The sequence below is a fragment of the Zingiber officinale genome, chromosome 4A (assembly GCF_018446385.1).
Source record: "Zingiber officinale cultivar Zhangliang chromosome 4A, Zo_v1.1, whole genome shotgun sequence".
NCBI classification, from domain to species: domain Eukaryota; kingdom Viridiplantae; phylum Streptophyta; class Magnoliopsida; order Zingiberales; family Zingiberaceae; genus Zingiber; species Zingiber officinale.
In genome coordinates, this window is record NC_055992.1 from 30577243 (window position 1) to 30601997 (window position 24755).

General features: G+C 36.5%; 1 protein-coding gene across 3 annotated transcripts in view; it reads left to right on the forward strand.

Moving 5' to 3' along the window:
- LOC121969770 (dol-P-Man:Man(7)GlcNAc(2)-PP-Dol alpha-1,6-mannosyltransferase-like) overlaps positions 1 to 24755 on the forward strand; it is an 86823-nt gene that overhangs the window by 60762 nt on the left and 1306 nt on the right. For all 3 annotated transcript variants that reach the window (XM_042520012.1, XM_042520013.1, XM_042520014.1), the window contains 4 exons: positions 522 to 590; positions 706 to 788; positions 17344 to 17440; positions 24664 to 24729. In XM_042520012.1, the coding sequence (XP_042375946.1) occupies positions 522 to 590; positions 706 to 788; positions 17344 to 17440; positions 24664 to 24729 (315 nt within the window). The remainder of the gene's footprint in view (positions 1 to 521; positions 591 to 705; positions 789 to 17343; positions 17441 to 24663; positions 24730 to 24755) is intronic.

Below are 24755 nucleotides of genomic sequence, written 5' to 3' on the forward strand. Positions count from 1 at the left end.
ACATTCATTCTTCAGTTGAGTTCTCTAAATCGGCAAACCCTCTTTGTTTGTTGATCACCTAAGTTTGTATCCAAGTATCTACATATTTTAAAGCATGAAGCAATACCTTTTCCTCCCAAGCTTTTCTGAGTCCTTTGCTGGTTTGAGTTAGGCTTACTTAGTGTAATGCAAAGAAGAATGTCTAAGTGTGGTTCTGTGCTAGCATCTAAAGAATTCAGCGCGTGACAGCAAGCTCACTACTTTTAACTTTTGAGTTAGAAAATGGAGAACATGGTCAACATAACTTGCTTGTCTTTCCCTAATATGGGCAAATGAATATGCCTTTGATTAAATATCATCATGTGTTAGCTTTTTAGTATACAACCAACAGTTGGATTATCATCAAACCTTCCATGCTTCAGTTCAAAAAGAAAAACTATGTTCCTTTCTTTGGTTCTAAATGCTTAAGGAATGTTGGCACACCCACATATGCTGTTGTGAAGATGTTCATCATTGTTCTTATCTTTTTCATAATATGTCAGGTATATCAATAGGAAGAAGGATGGCTGGAGGTGGCTATACATAATATTATTTGGATCTTTACTCATCAGGTTGAATTTCACTGTTAAATATAGTGAATTTGGATCATCTTTTTTATGCTGCAGTGTGGTTACTTGTTAGAAAATAGTAGATGCTTTCTTTAATCTTATAATGTGATTGTTTTAGTCTAGGATGTTCTTTCATGATGTTCCTTGCATCCTATAACAACTACCCTGGTGCTTATGCTTTGAAGGCTCTGCATCAATCAGGTAATAGTATTAGCAATCTGTGTTCCTTGTTATCTCTTTTTGATGACACATCTAATTGTTATCAGTTTCTGAGTTGTTTATTTAAAATTCTAGATGCTTTTTTATACTATTTTCTAGCTATGAAAGATTGTGTTTATGTTGGATGCATGGTATCACGAGTATTAGGTGGATTGTCATCCTTTTCAATTTAGAAAATTCATTGCATTTGATTGAATAATAGTCTAAGTTGTTACATAATCGATGCTAAAAGAATGTAATGAGAACACAGAGTCAATAGATATTTGTTTAGTTAGTTTGTCAAATATAATTTTGTGAATAATACGTAAGCATGTCTTTAAAGACAATCTTATCCGACTCATGAGTAAATGGTATCAAAATAGAACTAGGTTCATTAAACAAAATTGCGATTGAAATATAGGCAATTGATTGACATTTAATCAAGTTGGGTTGAATGTGCAAAACTCGATAGATTTTACAATCTTTTTGTTGAAACTAGTTTGACTTCTTGTCTCTTTAATTCTAGCTTAAATAGTCAAGCCTTTCCATTGCTTGAGATTTGTTAAGAGCTTAGGTTGAATAATCAACCTTACCATTGTTGGTGATTCACCTTTAGTAAGCTCAAGTGTTTCATTTATATCGCCCTCGTAGATTTGGTGCAATGGTAAAGCACTTAGGGAAACAAATAAGAGGATGAAGTTCGAATTCCAATAGGGATGGATATTCTAGAGGTCGACCTCCAAGTGTGCATAAGTTGTGCATTGGATTTATCCGATAGGCAAACTAGAGGGAAGTCTATCTATCTCCAAAATTAATCGAGTAGTTTGAACACCTAGATCATGGTGTGCAAAATCACAATCCAGATTGTAGGATCATACGATCCTGCGGTCCGGTTACACTAAATCGATCCGGATTGATTGGATTAGAATCGACAATGGATTGTTCAAATCGTACAACATCATATGGAATCAGTTGATCTTATGTTACAAAAGATCCGGATGCGACACCGAAACCAATTCCTCGTCGGTGCCTCGGCGAGCAACAACAGAGGAGGTGACTCATGATTGCGCGATCGTGCTCGAGGAGGTGGCGTCGGTAGTTGTTCTCCAACTGCTCGATGGGGAAGATAGGGTAGCAACAACTGAGGAGATGTGTGGCGGCGCGAGCATGCTTAAGGAGGTAGCGTCGGCTGTGAGGAGACGCCGACGGCGGTTGTTCTTCTACTGCCCTATGGGGAAGAGGGGAGCAATGTCCTTGGGTGCAACAGGGGGGCAAGTGCCTTAAACGGGCGAGGGGATAAGAGGGGAGGGGAGGGGAAGGGAAGAGAGAGGAGAGTAGAGCAGGGGCACAGGGAAGTTAGGTTTTTAATTAAATTTTATTTAATTATTTCGATCAATTTCTAACTTAAATGGGATAATTCAGAGAGGATTTCTCAAAGCCTAATCGGATTATCCTTTCAATATATAAATTTATTTTAAAATTATAAAAAAATATTTATTGTATATATTTTTAACTTATTATTATTATTATTATTATTATTATTATTATTATTAATTTGATTTAATTTATTTAAAATAAATTTTAATCAAATGTTAAATTCATTGTCTTTATTAATCAATTTGATCATCCTATCAAATACTAAATTAAATTTTAAAAGTTTTTAATAGGATCATACAATTCTGATCGATCCGATTCTAATCCCAAATTGAATCTACATAGGATCGTGATCCTACAAACAATGATCTAGATTATTAAAAAAAAAGTGTTTCATCTATATATATATTTTTTTGCAATGTGAAGCCAAAGAGGTTACAACTTAAATGAGAAAATGAGAGAAAATACACCTTTCTTGGTCATCAATATCCTCCATTCTATAAATTAGAATTGGATATAATTGAGGTCATAATAAAACCCTATCATACAGAATACTAATTGTTAGATAATAGATTTTATACTAATAAATATGATTTTTTATTTTTTATATATATGATTGGAATTCATTGATTCCATTTTAATAAATTTTATTTATTACTTATTAGTAATAACAAACATTGGTATTACTAACTTGATAATAATAAGATCTATTGATAGCATCATATTTGGAGACTTGTAAGTTTTAATTGTATGAAATCTGGTTAACATACGTGTATTTATTGTTGGTGCTTTATGGTGCAATAGAGGGGGAGGGGATAAATAACATGCATGCAAATTAAAAATTAACTTTCTCTTGCTGTGATCTCAGTAAAGACACAAAACTCAGTAACAATGGAAATAATATAAAAACACACAAGCATATATCACAATGATTTAACGTGGTTCAGTACTAGGATCCTACTCCACGTCCTATTATCCTTTAGTTGGATCACTCATGGAATACTACTCTTCGATAAAATACTAAAGGTGGAGAAACCTTTACAAGATTCTTATAGCTTGAGAGTCATACAATAGAGTTTTATGGATTTAGAAAGGAAGCTCAATGAGAACAATAGTAAACATTATAATAGTCTCTTTGTTTTACTTCTATTCATGGCCTGTGGTCTTCTTTATCAAGCCTCCTTCATATAGTGAAATCTTATGCTCTGTTTACTTGGGAGGATGGATTTAAAAACTAAGGATAGTTTTTCATAAGAAAAGTTTCCCACTTATTACTTCGTGAGGAAGGATTGATTTCTCTTCATTTCCGCTGTTTACTTGTTATTAAATAATGGACGGATGAATTCCTAAATTCATCCACAGATCATTTTTATGCATTTTTTTCATCCGCCTAAAATCGGGCGGAACAACTTTCTCTTCCCCCCTTCCTCACGAAGAGGCATCGCGACTACGCTGTGGCACCAAACAAGGTCATTATAAGGTTCTTCATCTTGAGATTCTTGAGGCTCTCTCGCACTCGCCACCGTTACCGTAGCGTCACCGTCATCTCGGGGAGATGGCTTTAGAGCACTCAAAAGCTACAAAATCTACAGGAGCAAACAATTCGAGACGAAGCGAGTCTCGTCCTTATCTGAGTATCTGCTGCTAGGGAATCACCACCCATGTCGGCGTACGAAGAACGCAACAGCAACAACGGTGAGCACGCTGAGAGAGAGGAGTGGGAGAAGAACTACGACGGTCGCAACGACTCTGGAGCGATGTTGAGAACAAGGCGCAAAGAGTGAACCAGGGACGGTGGGGTGGGAGGCGGTGGAGGGGAGTAGGAGGTGAAGAAAGGGGTGGTGGGAATTGGGTAGGTTGGCAAGCCAGAAGAGGGCTCAGCCAGAGAGATGGGAAAGAAAGGGACGTGGGATGCCCTCCGGTTGCTAGAGGCGACTGGAGTTGACATCGCCGGCGGTGGTGGGAAGAGCAAAGAAAGGTAAGAGGCTAAGTTTGAGCAGAGGGTCTATCCACCTCTAGCACCATGCTAGTGTTGGTGTCAATGAAGCCGAGAAGCTTGTACAACCACTTGTCTCACGTCTTTACCTTTTTCTTTTCTTTCTCTCTTTCCCTCTTCCTTTCTGCAGGCTTTCCATGAGATCCCTTTCTCTCCCCTTCTTTCTCTTGTCTTTTCTCTTCCTTCACTCGAAGAATTTTTTTTCCCACAGCGATTCCTTTCCGTCAATCCGTACCTCAAAGGAAACATAGCATTAACGTAATGGTGTTGAGTCGATTGTTGCATCACCATTAGCTAATTGATACAATCATTTCTTGTTGCACATACTTGATTCCTGCATGACTACTTCATCTAGGGATTATCATTTGACTACTTATCAACGATCAATTGACTGGAACATTTGTTTCTCATGGCTTATGAAACGAGTGCTTCATCCTTGTTATCAGTCGATTGGTACAATTGTTTCTTACTCCACATGATGATTCCTGCGCCAATTGCATTATCCAAGGTCATCAAATATTGTTTGATTGGTACAATTATTTCTTACAACTCGTGACTGACAACTCATAACTTTTTGTTGCAAATTCTTTGGATAACACTTACATTCATCACAAATCATTAGTCCAATCAACAACTTATAGACAATTAATTGATTGCGCCAATAGAAATAAACATTACCTTAACGCGACTGGTAATTTAACTCCATTTCATCTAATGGCCATGTGTGCCGAAATTGAGTTCTACACATGCCCGAGTACAAGTTTATTCAATCCTCAACTCACAAGCAACTGCCTTTTACCACAAGACCTTCTCCCGTCAAGCTTCTCATCTCTCAGATGTATGAGCCCTCCGATTCCCTTTCCGTGTTATCCTTCTTACTTCGCTTATATAGTCTAGTAATTCTGAAACATCCTAGAACCCCTTTTTCATACCTTTCACCAAACATGTAATATCCGCATTTAAGCGATTTGAATTAAATAATGCAACTCCAAATATTATGCATTACGAATTGATACAACATAATACCAAAAATAAATTTATGTTTGAACATCATAATAGTAAATAATTCTTTAAGAGAGCAGAAAGTGCAACCAACTAGTGAAAGGAACTTAAACTGACTATCAATCACATAACTTGACACCGACATTAGGACCCAACATCCTAATGCATGTAGAAACTTAGACAAATAAAAGAGGCTCCCGGGTGTGCACTGCTAGGTACAAGAAAGCCCATCCGTCAAGTCCTTCTATCTCCTCATTACTTGCACCATATGGATCTAGTAAGTCTAAAGACAGCAAATTCAACCATTTATAGAAATAATATCCATTCGTATTTAAGAGAAATATTCTTTTTTATATATATATAATTTACCATGTAAGAAATAGAAAATAATGACATTAGTGTCATGAATTTCCTTATAAATTACAAAAATTCAGTTCACATACTTCAACCTTTGATCGTTTGACCAAACTTTTATCTAGTACTAGGTTAGTAAGGTTCACCGGACCCTTCTTAAATCAGATTTCCAAATCCCTTGCTTCAGTAAGGTTCACCGGAACTTTCTTAAGCCGGATTCTCAAACCACTTTTATTTTGGTAAGGTTAATCATTCTTAAGCCAGATTCCTAAACCTCTTTTGTTTTAGTAAGATTCATCGGACCCTTCTTAAACCGGATTCCTCTACCATTCACATTGTCACATACAAATCACATTGATTCCTCTACCATTCACATTGTCACATACAAATCACATTATTAAAAATAAGACATTATTACATTTCATGTATAGGAAGACATTTCTAAATAAATAAAATGATTTGCTTGCATACTAAAACAAATGGTCAACTTGTGTGCATCAACATCCTACTAACAATTATGATAACATGCTAAAATAAACAGTCAATTTGCATGCATTAACATTCTACTAGCAATTATGATAATAGAGTTCGACGTGTCAATAGTTGGGAGGTAAATAAAAATAAAAATGCCGAGAAAAGGATCCTGCCCACATGCCCTTCCATCCACCCTTTTCCGGTCACTATACCTCACCTCGCAAGCCCCCTCTCCGAACCCCTTCCTTCTTCACCCAACTAGCCTAGAAAGAAAAACCAAAATCCCCGCCGCTGGTCCTTATTCCCTCTCTCGAACAGCCCCTACAAGACAACAACAACTTCGAGCCCCTCTAGCATCCAGATTTTTTGACCAAAATCGGTAAAACTGCGTCAAATCTTCACAACCAATTCCAAAATTAAATAGAACACATCAAAATACCATACTATGATCCATATGGTGCAGTAAATGAAAAAACAACGAAAGGGAACCTTGCCTTGGTGTTTTGCGTATGGAAGATAACCAACGAGACATAGAGAAAACATGACCTTAAGCGTTCCTACGAGGTTCTTCCTCTATCTCCTCCAAAGTTACTAGGGTTTGGATGGGGTGTGGGGAGGCCGACCGCTTAAAGGGTGAGGAAAGGGGGAAAAAAAATATAAGGCATGTATTTAAAAGGGTAAGCCGGGTTGGGTTGCTAGCAAATCGGACCCGAGTTTGTTAACCAATTACCATATTAATTACTTAAACCCATAACTCGATTTATTTAAGTGAATCAATTTTTTTTATTTACACCACAATTCCCCCTAAATGGATTTCATCCTCAATTTTTTTTTACTTACCAAACAACTCCGAGTAACGACTCTTCATGTCCGACTCGATCTCCCATGTAGCCTCCTCATCAGAGTGATTCAACCATTTTATTTTGACCATCTTTATCGTCCTCCTCCACAGCTTCCTCTCATGTTTGTCTAAAATCTGCACCAGCTTCTCCTTGTAGGCCAGATCTAGTGTAAGCTTCAACGACTCATAGTTCAGGACATGTGAAGGATTTAGCATGTACTTCCTCAGCATTGATACGTGGAACACATTGTGCACCCCTGCAATATTAGGCGGTAAGACCACTCTGTGTCTAGGATCTTAAAAGGTCCAATAAATTTGGGACAAGCTTGCCTCTCATCCCAAATCGCATAACAACCTACATGGGTGCTATTTGTATAAAAACATGGTCACTAACTATGAACTCGAGATCTCTTCTTCTCTTGTCATCATAACTCTTCTGTTGACTCTGTGCAGTCTTCATCTGGTCTTGGATTCTGATTACTAAATCTGCAGTATGCTGAACAATCTCAGGCCCCATCTCAGCTCTGTCTCCAACTTCATCCCAATGAATAGGTGATCTGCATTTCCTTCCATAAAGTGCCTCATAAGGAGTCATTCCTATAGACGACTGATAACTGTTGTTATAGGTGAACTTTGCCAAATGGAGGTTTTGTTCTCAACTTCTCGGGAAGTTAATCACACAAGCTCGCAGCAAATCCTCTAAGATCTGTATCACTCATTTTGGCTGACTATCTGTCTAAGGATGAAAAGCTGTACTAAACAATAACTTGATCCCCATAGCAACATGTAGATTCTTCCTGAAGGATGAAGTAAATCTTAGGTTTCTGTCCGATCCTATAGAAACTGGGATTTCGTGCAGTTTAACTATCTCTCAAATGTACAGCTCCGCGTACTGCATCATTGTAAAAATCATCTTCACTAGTAGAAAGTGTGCTAATTTACTGAGACGATCAATGATTACCTAAATAGCATTGAAACCCTTTACTGCCATCGGTAAACCCACAACCAAATTTATTGTAATGTTCTCCCACTTCTACTCGGGAATAGGAAGTGGTCTAAGCATCCTTGCTGGTATCTGGTGTTCCACCTTCACCTATTGACAAGTCAGACATTCTGATACAAAACGTGTGGTATCTGATTTCATACCTGGCCACCAATATAGTAGTTGCAAGTCCTTATATATCTTTGTACTCCCTAAATGTATAGAATAAGGAGAGTTATGCACCTTGGTCAACATTTCAACTCTAAGAGAATCAACACTCGGAACCCAAAGTCGGCCTCTGCATTTGACGATTCCATCCTCAATTGAATATAACCTTCAGCCCTTAGACTCATCCCTCTGTCTCTACTTCTGTAACTGCTCATCTATTGACTGTCCTTCATAGATGTGGTCCCTCAAGGTAGCCGGTAAGAGTGGATAAGTTAGGAGCCTCGCCTCTAGCATACATCTCAAGATCAAACCTCCTAATCATAATTTGAAGAGGTCCCTGCACTAATAATTGGGCCATGACTATTGTCTTCTTACTCAAATCGTCTGCAACTACATTAGCTTTCCTAGGGTGATAGTTAATATCACAATCGTAGTCCTTCACAAGCTCTAGCCATCATCTTTATCTCATATTCATCTCCTTCTAGGTGAAGATATACTTAAGACTCTTGTGATCGGTATAGATTTTGTACTTTTCACCATATAAGTAATGTCTCTAAATCTTCAGGGCAAAAACAACTGTTGCTAGCTCAAAGTCATGAGTCAGATAATTCTTCTCATGCACCTTTAATTACCTAGATGCATATGCAATAACTCGATCATACTGCATCAATACTGCGCCCAAACCCAGCTTCGATGCATCATTGTACAACACATTCTCCCTACCCTAATGACATAGCTAAAACTAGTGATGTGGTAAGTGCTTGCTTTAATTGCCCAAACAGATCCCCATATAAACTTGGCATTCTTCTTTTTCAGAGCTGTCAAGGGCATTACATTGAAGGAAAAACCCTTGATGAATTTGCGATAATAGCCAACTAAGCCTAAGAAACTGTGTATCTTAGTTGCATTTTTTGGCATTGACTATTCCCCGACGGCCTCGACCTTAGTCGGATCAACATCTACTCCTTCCCTCGAAATGATGTGGCCTATGAATGCCACCTTCTCCATCCAGAATTCGCACTTGCTGAACCTTGCAAACAATTTTCGATCCTGCAGTATTTGTAGCGCTGTCCTCAAGTACTGCCTGTGCTTCTCTCTACTCTTCGAGTAGATCAGGATATCATCTATGAATACAATAATAAACTGATCAAGATACGACTGAAATATGCGATTAATGAGATCTATATAGATCGATGGGGCATTTGTCAATCCGAATGACATTACCCAAAACTCATAATGCCCGTAATGAGTCCTGAAAGCTGTCTAATGCACATCTGCTTCGTTTACCCTCAACTGATGATATCCCAATCGAAGATTGATCTTCGAGCATACTGAAGCTCCGTGTAACTGATCAAATAAATCCTCGATCCTTGGCAATGGCTATTTGTTCTTTACTGTCACTCTGTTCAATTCTCAATAATCGATACAGAGTCTCAGGTTTCCGTCTTTCTTCTTTATAAAAAGCACCTGTGCACCCCATGGGGAGAAACTAGGGCGAATAAATCCCTTATCTAGCAACTTTTGAAGTTGATCTTTCAGTTCTTTTATTTTTGCAGGTGCTAGGTGATACGGTGTCTTAGAGATCGGGCATTATACCAGACATCAACTCAATGGAAAATTTCACTTCTCTCAAGTGGAATGTCGGAAATATTATCAAGAAATGCACCAGGAAAGACTCTGACCACATCCACTTCTTCAATTGACTAGCTAGCCTATCCGGAACTAAAATGATGCTGGCTAGAAATCCCTGGCAACCTTTACGCAAAAGCTCCCTTGTACAAATACAAGAGATCATGTGCAACATCCATCTATTCCAAATTGCTTCAAAGATAAATGATTCCCCGCTGGGTGGTTGGATAAATACTGACCTCTGCCGAAAATCAATCAAAGCTCCATAACCAATCCATGCCCAAAATAATATCTAACTCCGGCATTGGCAACACAATGAGGTCTGCTTGTACAATATTCTTCTACAATCAGAGCTCCATATTTTTCACTAAATCGATAGATAACATTACTTCTCCCAAGGACATTGTAACTCTAAATCCCAATTCCATACTCTCAGGTAAGATTCCCAACCGCTTCATAAGGGATTCAGATATAAACTAGTGTGTAGTTCCAGAATCTAGCAAGGCATAAGTGGCTACGTCTGCTATAAATATCCTACCTGTGATATCAATACCATCATATTCCACACAAAAGTTTCTATCCTACTTCATCAAATTCTTGAAAAATTCTCCCTTCAAATTGTGAGCCTAATTCGGGGCAAACAGATCAATAAAATGTAATCCTAAGCAATCATAAGTTTCAAATCTTACTCCCTAAACATTCTAAGTTTTGAAATATGCAACCTAACCACCCATCAATTCAAGTTTACCTCAACAATAATCCTAGAATTTGAACTTAGCATTCCAAATAATATGACAATATAAAATGCTGAATTTAACTAAAATACCTGTGAAAAGCGTAGTGCCCAGCTCTGCGTGCTCGGTATGCATTGCAAAAACTCAACCAGTCACGGGTTGTCTTAGCTTCGGGCACTCAGTGTTGGACCCCATGGTTATTTTGATGTGATCAACCAAGTTAGGTTAGGTTCTGTTTGTTATTTGATCCTGTGTCTAAGTGTGCAGGAGTTTAGGAGCGCAAGAAGTCGAGCGGAAGACGCAGCTAGCGAGAAGGACGGCACGGGAAGGGAGCCGACGGGCTCGGTGCGTCCGAAAGACGAAAGAGCTGCGGAAGAGTACACTGATGGACGAGAAGAACGTGTGCAATGTTCGAGGGACGAGAAGCCTGGACGAAAGCCTGCTTAAGAAGGTCAGAAGTTGAGTTCGGGTGGGCCCTATTCCGGATGACCGAGATCACCCAAGCAAGCGGAGCCGGAGTAGAAGACCCTGACTAAGGCGAGCTGAACCGGAGCAGAAGGTCCGAACCAAAAAGTCAACATGGTTGACTTTGAGGTCTTGGCACCTGGATAAATTTCGGGCGCCCAGAAGTTGACTTTTATCCAGATCGATGTCAAACCGCGATTCGTGCAAAAGGGATAAAATCTTATACCCTTCCCAGCGCCTCGAACCCTTCCAGGCGCCCCGACCAAGGCTATAAATATAGTCTTAGTTCAGAAGCTTTAATCATCTCTTGATTCAACTCTTGTATCAACTTCCTAGCAACATTTGAGCTTCTAGTGTGTAAAAGGCTTCTCCGCTTTCAGAGAAGGAGATTCGTAGTGCGCTTTTTCAACCGCCTTGGATTAACAACCTTCGTGGTTGTAACCAAGTCAAATTGCTGTGACTCTTCTCTTACTTTTATTTCTGTTAGTTTATTTTTTTAATTGTTGCTATTTTTGAGTTGAAAGAACGAGGAGGGTAATTTTTATTTGCAGGCAATTCACCCCTCCCCTCTTGCCTGCTCCACTGCGCCAACACTCAGTAGCTTTGTGCCCGTCTTCCCCACATTTGAAGCACTTACTCGATCCCCACAGACACTTACTCAAGTGATGATGGTTGCATTCTTTGTACAAAAGTTTGTCACTTGATTTCGGGGCATTTGACTTTGGAGGTTTTAGTTTCCTTGAGGTCTTTGCGGTCCTGCAAACGACTTCTTGTTCTGCTGCTGGGATGCTGCCTCTTTCTCTTCATCTCAAAATTGATATCCTTTAGGGCCTGCTTTGCTCGGAAGGCCTTGGTAATAGTAGGTACTCTATCAAGTTCGCCATCAGAACATTGCGGCAAATAGTAGGCCGTAAATTGTCCAAGAAGTGTCTCATCTTTTCCTCTGCATCATTAGCAATTAGAGGCACAAAGTGACATCGCTTGTCAAACTTCCGGACGTACTCTGTAACAGATAAGTCTTCTGTCAGAGGCTCATGAACTCCCTCTTCACAATTGACCGCACATCTGCTGTGAAGTACTTCTCGTAGAATGTTTTCTCAAACCCCTCCCAAGTCAGGGTGTTCAGGTCGACTGACTTCTCTGCTCCTTCCCACCACAAAGTGGCATCATCCTTAAGCAAATAGGTAGTACAACGCACCCTATCTGCATCTGTCGTATCCATAAACTTGAATATTACCTCCAAAGATCTAATCCATCCCTCCGCCATGAACGGATCTGTAGTGCCAGATAAATCCTTGGAGTTCATCCTCTTGAATCACTCATAAACTACTTTTGGTCGAACTCTACGAGCAGTTACGACGTGCTGCTTTAATATTTTCTCCATACCTTCTAGCATGCGAGTACTAGCGTCCGTATGTGGAGGCAGAGGTGGTGGCACATCCTATCTCCCCTCCAGCGGGGGTTGGGGAGGTGGTGCCTCCTCATGCCTCCCCTCCTCATACTCTCTATTCCTACTTACGTACCGCTTAGGTGGCATCACTGAAAAAAAAAAACAAACTCATAATCCGCAGTTATAATTTAACGGTCATATCACCTAAATTCTTTCGTTTACTGAACCTTAACTTGCATACTTTGAGGCTTGACTTCTTGAGCTTCCCGTAACCAACAGTGGCACAACCCTTAATCAGGAACTTCGCTTTGATACCAAATGAAACATCCTAGAACCCTTTTTTCATACCTTTCATCAAACATGTAGTACCCACATTTTAGTGATTCGAATTAAACAACCCAACTCCAAAGATTATGCATTACATACTGGTACAACATGATACCAAAAATAAATTTATGTTTGAACACCATAATAGTAAATAATTCTTCAAGAGAGCAGAAAGTGCAACCAACTAGCGAAAGGAACTTAAACCGACTATCAATCACATAACTCGACACTGACATCAAGGTTTAAAATTTCGACCCGTGTTGAGGTTTCGGTCTCAGACTGGAACGATACGGTTTCGGTATCGTATCGTACCGTGCCGATACAGTTTCGGTAATTTTTTTTTTTATCTATAGTAATTATAAGATAAATATGTTTATGGTGTATATAAAAACAAGTTGTATATTGATTTATTATAAGTTTTCAATTATTGAATAATTTAATATTGCAAGAAAAAATAATTAAAAATACTTTTATTTAAATAGAATTGATATATCAATAATTTAAATTAAAATGGAAGTATCTATAACAGCAACAATAATAATAATAATAATAATAATAATAATAATAATATAAATTAATACAAGATATTACTTTATATTAATAATAATTATATAAATTAACTATTTATTCATTTAATTAATTATTAATTAAATAATACATATTTTAAATAGTAAAAAATATCAAGTAAAATTTTTTTAAAAATATCAGAATATAAATATAATTTATTAGAATTTAAAAAAATTAGAATTTTTAAAATTTTTTTAGAATTTTTAAGGATTTTTTTTAAATATAAATGAAATTTAAAATAATAAAAATATATTAGAATATAAATAAGAATTATTATATTTTTTAAAAATTTTAAATGAAATTTAAAACATTATTTTTTTCAGAATATTAATTAATTAAATTTATTAAATTTATTTTAATTTTAAATATATTTTTTATATATTTTATTAGGATAATTTAATTAGGGTTTATAAAAGCCTCTTTGAAATATCACACATCCTCTGTAGGAATTGTTTAATTTAATTAAATAAATAAAATAAATAATTAGTAAAAAAAGAAAAAAAAACTGCGATCTCGCCGCGAGATCGTCACGATCATCGCGGGCGATCCCACGGGGGGCGTCTGGCGGCGCCAGAAGTGTCGTCGGACGCCTCCGGCGACGCCGGCAGTGTCGCTGGAAGCTTTCGGCGACGCCGAAGGCTCGCGCGCGACGCCTTTGGTACCGAAAGCGTCGCGGGACGCCATCGGAGGCGTCCCGCGTCTCCTCCGATGCTGACGGAGGCATCCCGCGTCTCCTCTGGCGCCGCCGAGACGGGGATGCCTCCCGTGCCGATTTCGGCCGCTCGGCGGAAAGGTAAAAACCGTCCGTGTCGGGCGGCACGAAACGACATTTCATACACTGACTGACATTAGGACCTAACATCCTAATATAGGTAGAAACTTAGACAAATAAAAGAGGCTCTCGGGTGTGCATTGCCAAGTACAAGAAAACTCATCCGTCAAGTCCTTCTGTCTCCTTATTTCCTGCACCATATGGATCTAGTGAATCTAAAGGCACAACAAATTCAACCATTTATAGAAATAACATCCGTTCACATTTAAAAGAAATATTCTTTTCTTTTTTTATATAATTTACCATGTAAGAAACGGAAAGCAATGACATTAGTTTCATGAATTTTCTCATAAATTACAAGAATTCAATTCATCAGATGTAGTTACTTTATACTTCAACCTCTCGTTTGGCCAAACTTTTATCCTAGTACTAGGTTGGTAAGGTTCACCGGACCCTTCTTAAGCCGGATTCCTAAACCCCTTTACTTCGGTAAGGTTCACCAGACCCTTCTTAAGCTGGATTCCCAAACCTCTTTTGTTTTGTTAAGGTTCACCGGACCCTTAAGTCAGATTCCCAAACCTCTTTTGTTTTGGTAAGATTCATCGATCCTTCTGAAGTTGGATTCCTCTACCCGTTACATTGTCACATACTAATCACATTATTAAAAACAAGACATTATTATTTTTTATGATAGAAAAACATTTCTAAATAAATAAAATGATTTGCTTGCATGCTAAAACAAATGGTTAACTTGGGTGCATCAACATCCTACTAACAATTATGATAATATGCTAAAACAAACCTTCAACTTGCGTGCATCAACATTCTACTAGCAATTATGATAATAGAGTTCGAGGTGCTAATAGATGGGAGGTAAATAAAAATAAAAATGCCAAGAAAATGATCTTGCCCCCTGCCCTCCCATCTATCCTTCTCCGGTCACTATACCTCACCTCGCAACCCCCCTTTCCGGCCCCCTTCTTTCTTCACCCGAACAACCCAGAAAGAAAAACCCAAATTCTCGCCACCGGTCCTTCTTCCATCACCCGAATAGTCGCTACAAGATAGCAGCAACTTCGAGCCCCTTTAGCATCCAAATTTTTCAACCAAAATCGGCAAAACTTTATCAAATCTTCACAATCAATTCCAAAATTAAATGCAACACATCAAAATATCATATCCATATGGTGCATTAAAAGCAAAAACAATGAAAGGGAACCTTGCCTTGGTGTTTTGTGTACGAAAGATAACTAGAGAGACGTAGGGAAAACACGACCTTAAGCGTTTTGACAAGGTTCTTCCTTTATCTCCTCCAAAGTTTCTAGGGTTCGGATGGGGGGTGTGGTTAGGCTGACGGCTTCAAGGATTAAGGGAGAGGGAAAAAAATATAAGACATGCATTTAAAAGGGTAAGTCGGGTCGGGTTGTTAGCAATTCGGGGCAAGTTCGTTAACCTATTAACATTTTAAATACTTAAACCTATAACTCTTGATTTATCTAAGTGAACCGGATTTTTTTTTTTACACTACAAATTCTTTTGCTAAGTTTCTCTCCCTCGAATGTACCGAACTCTCTAGCTCATTTCCTTTGTCATTCTTCTTGTTCCACTTACATAGTGCATCTGCAGTTCTTCCGCTAAGCTTCATGTTCCTCATATGTGCTAGCCCTTTGACTCCTTTTTCATGCTGTCCTTCTTGCTCTACTTACATAATCTACTTTCCTAGCATAACTAACTCTGATGCTCTTAGTCTTGCGATCCCTCAAGTATCTCATATGACCTTTCTTTGATCTTCCACCAACCTTAAGCCATCGAATACTCCATGTGTGTATACTTAAGTCCTGTACACTTAGATACACAAATAAAAAACAACGCAAGACCTAACTTAAACCCCTTGCCCAAATATCAGAGCTCGTGGTCGCATAGGAACTAAAAGTTCCATCATTTATAGCCTTAGTTGTTTAACTAATTTTATCTAAATCTATGCACCAAACTAGGTATGTTTTGGACTTGGCCATAGATTTATTGATTGGTAACAATTTTTATGAGTTAAACATCTCATTTCTCAATACTGTTATTGATCTTCATGGATAAATGTCACTATAGCACCATGATGATATGGTTTCCAATTAGACTAGGACAAGGAACTAATGGGACAAGAAGATTTACTTCCTGCGACTCATCCTTCAATTCTATTTGCCGAGCATAAGGGACAGATGAAATGTTATTAAAGAGAGGTTAGAGCAAGAGGGAAAACACCAACTTAAACACCAATAATAAGAAAAAGGAGTGCAAATTGAGTTTTTTTATGTGGGTTGACACAATCCTCTACAGTGTTTGTTATTATCAGTTTTGCCTTTTAGTTTGGTCTGACCAAGACTACATCAGATCATTTAGTATCTCACTTTGCCTCTCAGCCTTGAGCATATATTCTTCTTATTTCATGTTGATGATATTATCATTGCTAGTGATGACATTGCTAGAATTATAAGATTGAAAGCATACCTTTATTAACACTTACAAACTAAGAATTTAAGCAATCTAAAGCATTTCATATCACAAAGAGAGTAAGCACATGATATAATTGGGAAAGTTATATTGTTAGGGGTTAGACCTATTAACATTTCCACGGATACTAATGCCAAACTAACAAACTAATTATTGCACAGGATGAATTACCATCTAATCCAAGTATCAAAGGTTGGATGGTAGATTAAACTATCTCACTGTCACTTTACCTTGACATCTCATTTTTAGTGTGATTAGTCAAATATTTGAGACTTCATTGTCCAGATGACAATTCTAAAGATTATTTTGTATCTCAAGGAAGTCCTAGAAAAGGATCGTCTATGTCGTATTCATTGTCAACTTCAGGTTATAGGATATTCACATGTAGACTGAGCAAATTCTCCTATAGATCAGTGATGCATATGAGGCTATTATGCTCTTCTGAGACTAGATCAAGTGTAGAGGTAGAATACTAGGCTATGTTCTAGTCACTTGTGAGATTATCTAGATTAAGCAATTGATGATATAATTGAGTAGCGGTTAAATTGACCCGATAAAATTATATTGTGATAAATTGCATATCATTCACATTGCCTTCAAAAGTGAAATCTAAAGAGATTATTACCTCATTTTATAGTTCTATTGATAAATTGGCAAATTTGTTCACTCGGCAACTATAAGATCCCCTAATTTCTATAACAAGTTTAGAACTTTTTCAGTATGTTTAAATCAGTTTGAGAGGAGGGATTGTTCAGGATACAATATGCATATAGGTAGAAGATAAAAGTGGCAATCTATGATCATTGGAACAACATAAAATTTCCCCATTTTCTATGTGGGTAATGCCAAATGAAGGTACAAAAGCAATTCTACATGTACATGTGAACATTAAGAAAGAACTTGCTGCTTGATTATAAGATGCACACATTTGATATTTTCCTTTGGGTGGTGCATATTAACTAAAGTCTGTTTTCACAGACATATCTGATGAAACGAAAGAAAAGTTTGTTCACATTGATGCCTTCACAGCCATGAATGGTGTTTCTCGCTTTTGGGAAAATGAATATCCATGGAGGTATGTTATTCAGCCATTTCAGTTTTCACATTATTCTTTATTTAAGAAATTTATTTATTTTCCTTTTGGGTTCCTTCTTGTATCATAGGGCATTTGGGAATTAGAAAAGAAAATAAATTTGAACATTCATTTTCTTTCCTTTTTCCTTCTGAAATTGTCCCAACAGATTGTCTATAGAAATTAACATAATTAAAAAACTTTTTTTAACTACCTATTGTGGCAAGCCAAGAAATGTACAATAAATGTATAGGTATATAAAATTTGAACTTCTACACTTGCATTAAATTCAACACTTGTTCAACTCATTGTTTTGTAATTTAATGAGTTTATTTCTGTTATGAGGTTTACATTACTAAGAAATTGCTTTGTCTACATTTTTTATGTTGATCAAGTTTGTAAATAGTGCCTTTTGATTTTCTATCACAAATGAAACAACTTTTCCATAACCAACGGCTCATTTTTTTTAAGAGAAGAAATAAGGTTGGGTAAAAACAAAAAGGCTCCTTTTATTTTAAATCCTCAAAAGAGCGCCCCCTATTTTGGTTCAAAGAGCCCATCACCTCTAATGCATCCATCACACCCTTATTTATCTCAGGATTTTATTGAATATAAACAAATTTTTACTGATGAAGGCAATTGATTATCGTAATTATGATGAACATGTAAGTGGATGTTCACATGTCAAACTTTTAACTACTCATAGGTATAATTAAGAAAGTTTTTATCTTATTTATCCGTGATGATCTACTCCTTTGCAGGAGTGATACAACACCAGTCGTCACACTGCCCACCTACTTATAGGAGTTTGGATCCACAAGACTTCATCTTAATAGATTGAAGTAACGTATTTGGAGTTGATGAGATGACACGCAGGCGACTGCTTTCTATCATGGGCTTTCAGGAGGTTACATGCCCTTTAGATATCTCGAGATTCCATTGGCTGCTACGCGTCTTTGGATCTCATATTATAACCTCCTTGATTCTCTGGTTTGACGGATGAATGCTTGGCTGCAGAAATCACTATCATAAGCTGGCAAGGCGCAACTTATTACATTAGTGCTTCAAGGAGTGGAGTGCGTCTAGTTATCTATTCTACTAATACCCTGGGTATCATTGATCGCATTTATAGCATTTGCAGGTCTTTCATGTGGACTTTTAAACACTCACTAGTGTCATGGGCAGATATGTGTAGACCCGATGAAGGTGGCTTGGGGTTTCAAGACTTGCATGCATGGAATTTAGCCATCTTGGCTAAAGTACTATGGCGGATACAAGCTAAATAGGATGCACTTTGGATAAAGTGGATCCACCATACTTACTTGAGGCGTGCAGTTGTATAGACTTGGGAAGCAACCCACACAGATTCCCCTCTAATCAAGTGTGTGTTGCAAATATGGAATCTTATATTATCGGTTGTTGGATTACCGGAGGTTGCTAGACAGAGGCTCACAGATTGGTTTGCTAGGGATGACGTTGTGGTTCAAGCATATGACTTTTTTAGGCATCCTAGTCCTAAGAAGTCATAGGTCTAAACAGTGTGGAAGACCTATGTATAGCCAAGTCGTGCAATTGTCCTCTAGATGTTGGAATAGAGGCGTCTTTCCATTAGAGACCAAAAGAAGTACATGGAGGATCAACAGTACACATTCTGTAGATATGTGCTAGAGACACAGGAGCATCTATTCTTTGAATGCCCCTCTATAGCAAAGTAATGGAGGCGGATCATAGACTGACTTCACATGTGACAAGAGATGTCCATATACTAGTAGATGATGCGAGTTTTGGAGAGTATTGCCGTGGGAGTAGGATGTTGATACAGGCCTGCCATCTTGTTTTGTCTTCTATGATATATTATGTATGCAGAGCTAGAAATAATAGTTTCTTTGGTGAGGAACAATAGATAGAAAATTTTAAGGAGTGTGCATATTCATGTATATCGGTCTTTGGGAGTATACTCGGATTTGACACTATGTCGGACATAAGTAGCTCCTAAAGGCCCATTCTTGTACTCCTGATTTGTGCTATATTATTTTACTTATCAAAAAAAAGTTTTTACCTTAAATTAGCAAAAGTGAACAATTTCATCCTTGCTTAATTAAGGTGTGAATATTATCTTGAAACTTGTCTAGTGTTAAAAGAGAAACCGAATGTTTTTTAGTTCAAATTAGTAAGGATGAATGAAAATGTAAACTTAGATAAATGATGATAAAAGGAGGTTTAGTGAATATATAAATATGATAGGGCACTCCTTTGATAATGACCAAAATGGGGGCACCATTTGATGATTTTAAAATAGGGCCCTTTTGATTTTTTTTCCACTAAAGGTTTGGTATGTTTTACCTTCAATCTTACAAGTTATAACTTGTAGAAATATGTTGGTTTCGTAATCTTATAGTTCTATCCTATGAGGTAAACAGATTAATGCTAACCCTTTAAGATGTCGATAACATTGTCTTTTCTGTGTTGTTTCATAACATATTTTTATCAATCAAGTTTTTGGGCTTCAGTTTGGAAAATATTTATATCTTTACTCTAAAGTGGAGTTAGCAGTCTCAAATGTGATAAACTCCTCATTTTGTGTAAATACTAGGTCAGAAATTTTATGCCTAGGATGCTTCAGGGCCAATTTTTGAACTAAAGAATTTTTAATTTTTTGAAATGAAAAATAAATATTTATGTTTAGCACAAAAAATAAGCATCAAAGAATTTTTAGAAATTTTTTCTCTAATTCCTCCAATTTTGAAGAACTAATAATTATTTTTAAAATAATTCTTTGTTTAAAAAACTAGACACGAGTTTGGCATGATAAAATTGTCTTTTGATCTTTTGATTATTTTTTTATTTTATAATTAGTGTTGTGTAATACGAACTAATTATAAGTACACAATTATATTACAAAAAGTTGTACTTGTATTAAGAAAATAATAATTATCCTAATAATTTTAGTTATTTTAACTCTTCCATTTGATTGTTGTACTTATTTTAAGAGAAAATACTAATTATTCTAGTAACTTTAGTTATTTTAACTCTTCCATTTAAATCATGATTTAAAATCTTAACCTGTGTTGAGGTTTCAGTCTCGAACTGGAACGATGCGAATTCCATACTGTATCGTACAGAGTCGATATGGTTTTAATATTTTTTAAATATTAAATATATAAATTAAAAAATAAAAAATCTAAATATTAAAATATTAAAATTACAAAAATATGAGATTTTATATGATAAATAAATAAACGGCAATTTACCAATTAGCGCACATAAAGTTTTAAATTTACTAAAAGGCGTATGTTACTTTACTATTTATCAAAGGGCACATCTTTTAAAGTGCAATTCCAGTTTTACCCTCTTGACAATATAACTTTTTCTACTGTTTTCTTTTCTCTACCATTTTTCTCTCTCTTCTCTTTTTTACAGGCATGCAGAATATATGAATAACATTACATAAGATTTAGTTAATTTTTTAATAACATTTTAATACATTTGAAGAAGCCAAAATAAACAATGGATAACATATTTGAACTCCTTGCAATCTCGGAAATCCATTGGAACCGAAATGAGTGTAATCGAACTCTCTAGGTCGGTTTCGGTCAAAATCCACTGATGGACCTAGAGAGCTCTGATTGTACCTATTTCAGTTTCTATGAATTTTGATGTTTCAAGGAGTTCAAATATGGTATCCATTAGTTATTTCAGCTTTTTAGAGTTGTTAACATGTAACAAGGAAAAATCATCAAAAAGACCTACGTTAGGCCTGATATAGAATCATATCATGCACAACGTGGGCCTAATATGAAAACATATCAGGCCTAACGTGGGCCTGATTGATATGGAATGATTTCATACCCACGTTGGTTCTGATATGATTCCATATCAGGCCCAACATGGACTTTTTTGATAGTTCTTCCATTTTATATGTTAACATCTATGAAAAGTCAAAATAAATAATAGATACCATATTTGAACTCCTTGCAACCTTAGAAATCCATAGGAACTGAAATGGGTGCAATCAGAGCTCTCTAGGTCTATTAGTGGATTTCGGTCAAAACTATTGATGGATCTAGAGAGTTCCGATTGCATTTACTTTAGTTCCTATGGATTTCTGAAGTTGTAAGGAGTTCAAATATAGTATCCATTATTTATTTCGGCTTTTCAGAGTTGTTAACATGTAACAAGGAAGAATCGTCAAAAAGACCCACGTTGATATCATTCTATATCAAGCCCACGTTGGGCCTGATATGATTTCATATCAGGCCTAAGGTGGGCCTTTTTGACGATTCTTCCATTTTACATGTTAACATCTATGAAAAGTCGAAATAAATAATGGATAGCATATTTGAACTCCTTGCAACATCATAAATCTATAGAAATTGAAATAGGTGCAATAAGAGCTCTCTAGGTCCATCAGAGGTTTTGATCAAAATCCACTGATAGACCTAGAGCTCTGATTGTACTCATTTCAGTTCTTATGGATTTCTGAGGTTGCAAGGAGTTCAAATATGCTATCTATTATTTATTTTAACTTTTCAGAGATTTTAAAATGTAATAAACAAGAATTGTTAAAAATATTCATATTGAGCTTGATATGGAAATGATATCAGGTCCATATTCATATCAGGACCATGTTGGGCAATATAGTTTTCTATTGCCATGCATGAAAAAAATAAAGATAAATAGAACGTACATGCTTGCCGACAATTGCTCCAAATTGACTTCCTCGAGGACGACTATGGAAATATTGCTTAGACTCCTCTCTAGAAACCTTTTCAACAGTTCCTTCAATTTTCACCTGTAAATATGATAAACAACTTGTGAAATGAATCCAACCAGATGAAGTGTCTCCTTTTCAATAAATTTTTTTTTCCTGCAAAACATTATATTTTCAAGCTACATATAGATGTAATTACATCTATATGTTTATGCTACTTGAATTTATAGTTGACTGAGGAAAGTATGTTTATGCTCTAATTCTGTAGTAACTAAATACCAACTTCAAAAAGCAAGAATCACATCAACAAAAGTAATGGCTAAAAAAATCCCTTCTCCATAGCAATATAGTGGAGTCTATCTTATGTAATTACATTTGAAAGTCACGTGGGTCTGATATTTAATATCAGGTCCAATGTGGGCTTGATATGAATTAGTTTGTATTTTAGCTGGCTTTTTTAATAATATTTCAACATTTGGAGACGTCGAAATATGTAATGGACAGTATCGTTGGACTCATTGCAATCTTAGAAATCTATAGGGACTGAAATGGGTACAATTGGAGCTCTCTAAGTCCATTAATGGGGGTTTGACTGAAACTGATGGACTTAGAGAGCTCCGATTGCACCCATTTCAGTTCCTATGGATTTCTAAGGTTGCAAGGAGTTCAAATATGGTATCCATTATTTATTTAGACTTTTCATAGTTGTTAACATGTAAAATGGAAGAATCATCAAAAAAGCTCATGTTGGGCCCGATATGGAATTATATCAGGCCCAACATGGGTCTGATATCATTCTATATCAATCAGACCCACTTTGGGTCTGATATGATTTCATATCAGGCCCCGTTTGACTTGATAAGATTCCCATATCATGCCTAACGTGAGCCTTTTTGACGATTCTTCCTTGTTACATGTTAACAACTCTGAAAAGCTGAAATAACTAATGGATACCATATTTGAACTCCTTGAAACCTCAAAAATCCATAGGAATTGAAATGCGTGCAATCGGAGATCTCTAGGTCCATTAGTGGATTTTGACCAAAACTCACTCATGGACCTAGAGACCTCTGATTACAGTCATTTAAGTTCCAATGGATTTATGAGATTGCAAGGAGTTTAAATATGCTATCCATTATTTATTTTGGTTTCTTCAAATGTATTAAAATGTTATTAAAAATTTGACTAAATTTATGTAATGTTATTCATATGTTATGCATGCCTATAAAAAATAGGAGAGAGAAGAGAGAGAAAAATGGTAGAGAAGAAAAACGGTAGAAAAAGTCAGATTGTTAAGAGGGTAAAATAGGAATTACATTTGAAAAGGTGCTCCCTTTGGTAAATAGTAAAGTAACATACATTTTTTAGTAAATTTAAAACTTTAGGTGCATTGTTTGGTAAATTGCCGATAAATAAAATAATCTATTATATATTTTAAAATTAAAATTATATGTATATATATATATATATATTAAATTAATGGAATAGTTTTATTAGAGTTTGATTAAGCCTATTTATATTATCAAGTTTATTAAGATTATTAACAATTAAATTATGCATCGTCCTTACGCGTTGTTGTGTCCCCACCCACTTGTGGTAGCCAATGTGACACGAAGAGGTCTTGCGGGCTTGTAGCAGTGTCCCCAAGCGCCCATGGAGTTCGACGTGACCCACAATGGTTGTGTAGGCTTGCGGTGGTGTTTTTCCGAGACCACGGAGTTTGCGAAGTTCACCATGGTCTTGTGGCATCCTAGTGCGCTCACGGAGTTTGTGGAGTTCGTCACAGGCTCGCGGTGGGTTTGTCGTGACCTCGCAGGCCCGCAACGCTTCCGCGATCCCGCGGCGGCTCGTGATGCTTTCGCGACCCGCGGGGATGCACGATGTTGGCCACGATTCCGATGCAAGGAAGGCGGGCGGGCAGAACAATAAATTTCTCTCATTTCGTCCCGCACAGAATGAATTTTAAATCATGCATTTGATTGTTGTACTTGTATTAAGAGAAAATACTAATTATAAAATAACTCTTCCATTTGATTGTTTTTTATTTATTCAGTTGTCATTATCTATAGCAAAAAAATAAAAAAGAATGCATAGTTAATGAAAATAAAGATTAAATTATATCAAATATAGTTTTTTATCCACAAACGTGATGATGCAACACATTGCTTTGTCTCCATCCAAATAATTCCATGTTTTTCATTTGTTTTTAAATTTCATTTTATCTACCAAACCTGTTTTTAAATTTTTATGATAAAAAAATTGAAATACAATTTTTTTTTCAATTAATATGATTTTTTTAAAAAAAATCTTCCCCCAAGTAGAGCCTTAGTGATTATATATTTCAACTCCCTTTGTTGGTAAAGACTTGTTTTAACTAATTACAACTACGAGATTATTCTTTCGTTACATTGTCTTTTAAAGTTGCTTAACAATTGATAAAAATGTCAGTCTATGTATTGTCGCTCTTCGAATTGTTTTTGTTTGAATTTCTTAAGGTTATCATTCTTTGCATTAGATACTCTAAAGAGGAAGGAATTTCTTTGGATGAATATGGTGGCAGAAATTTCACCTACTTGTTGAAGTGAGTTCTAACTCTAGTTCTTTTAG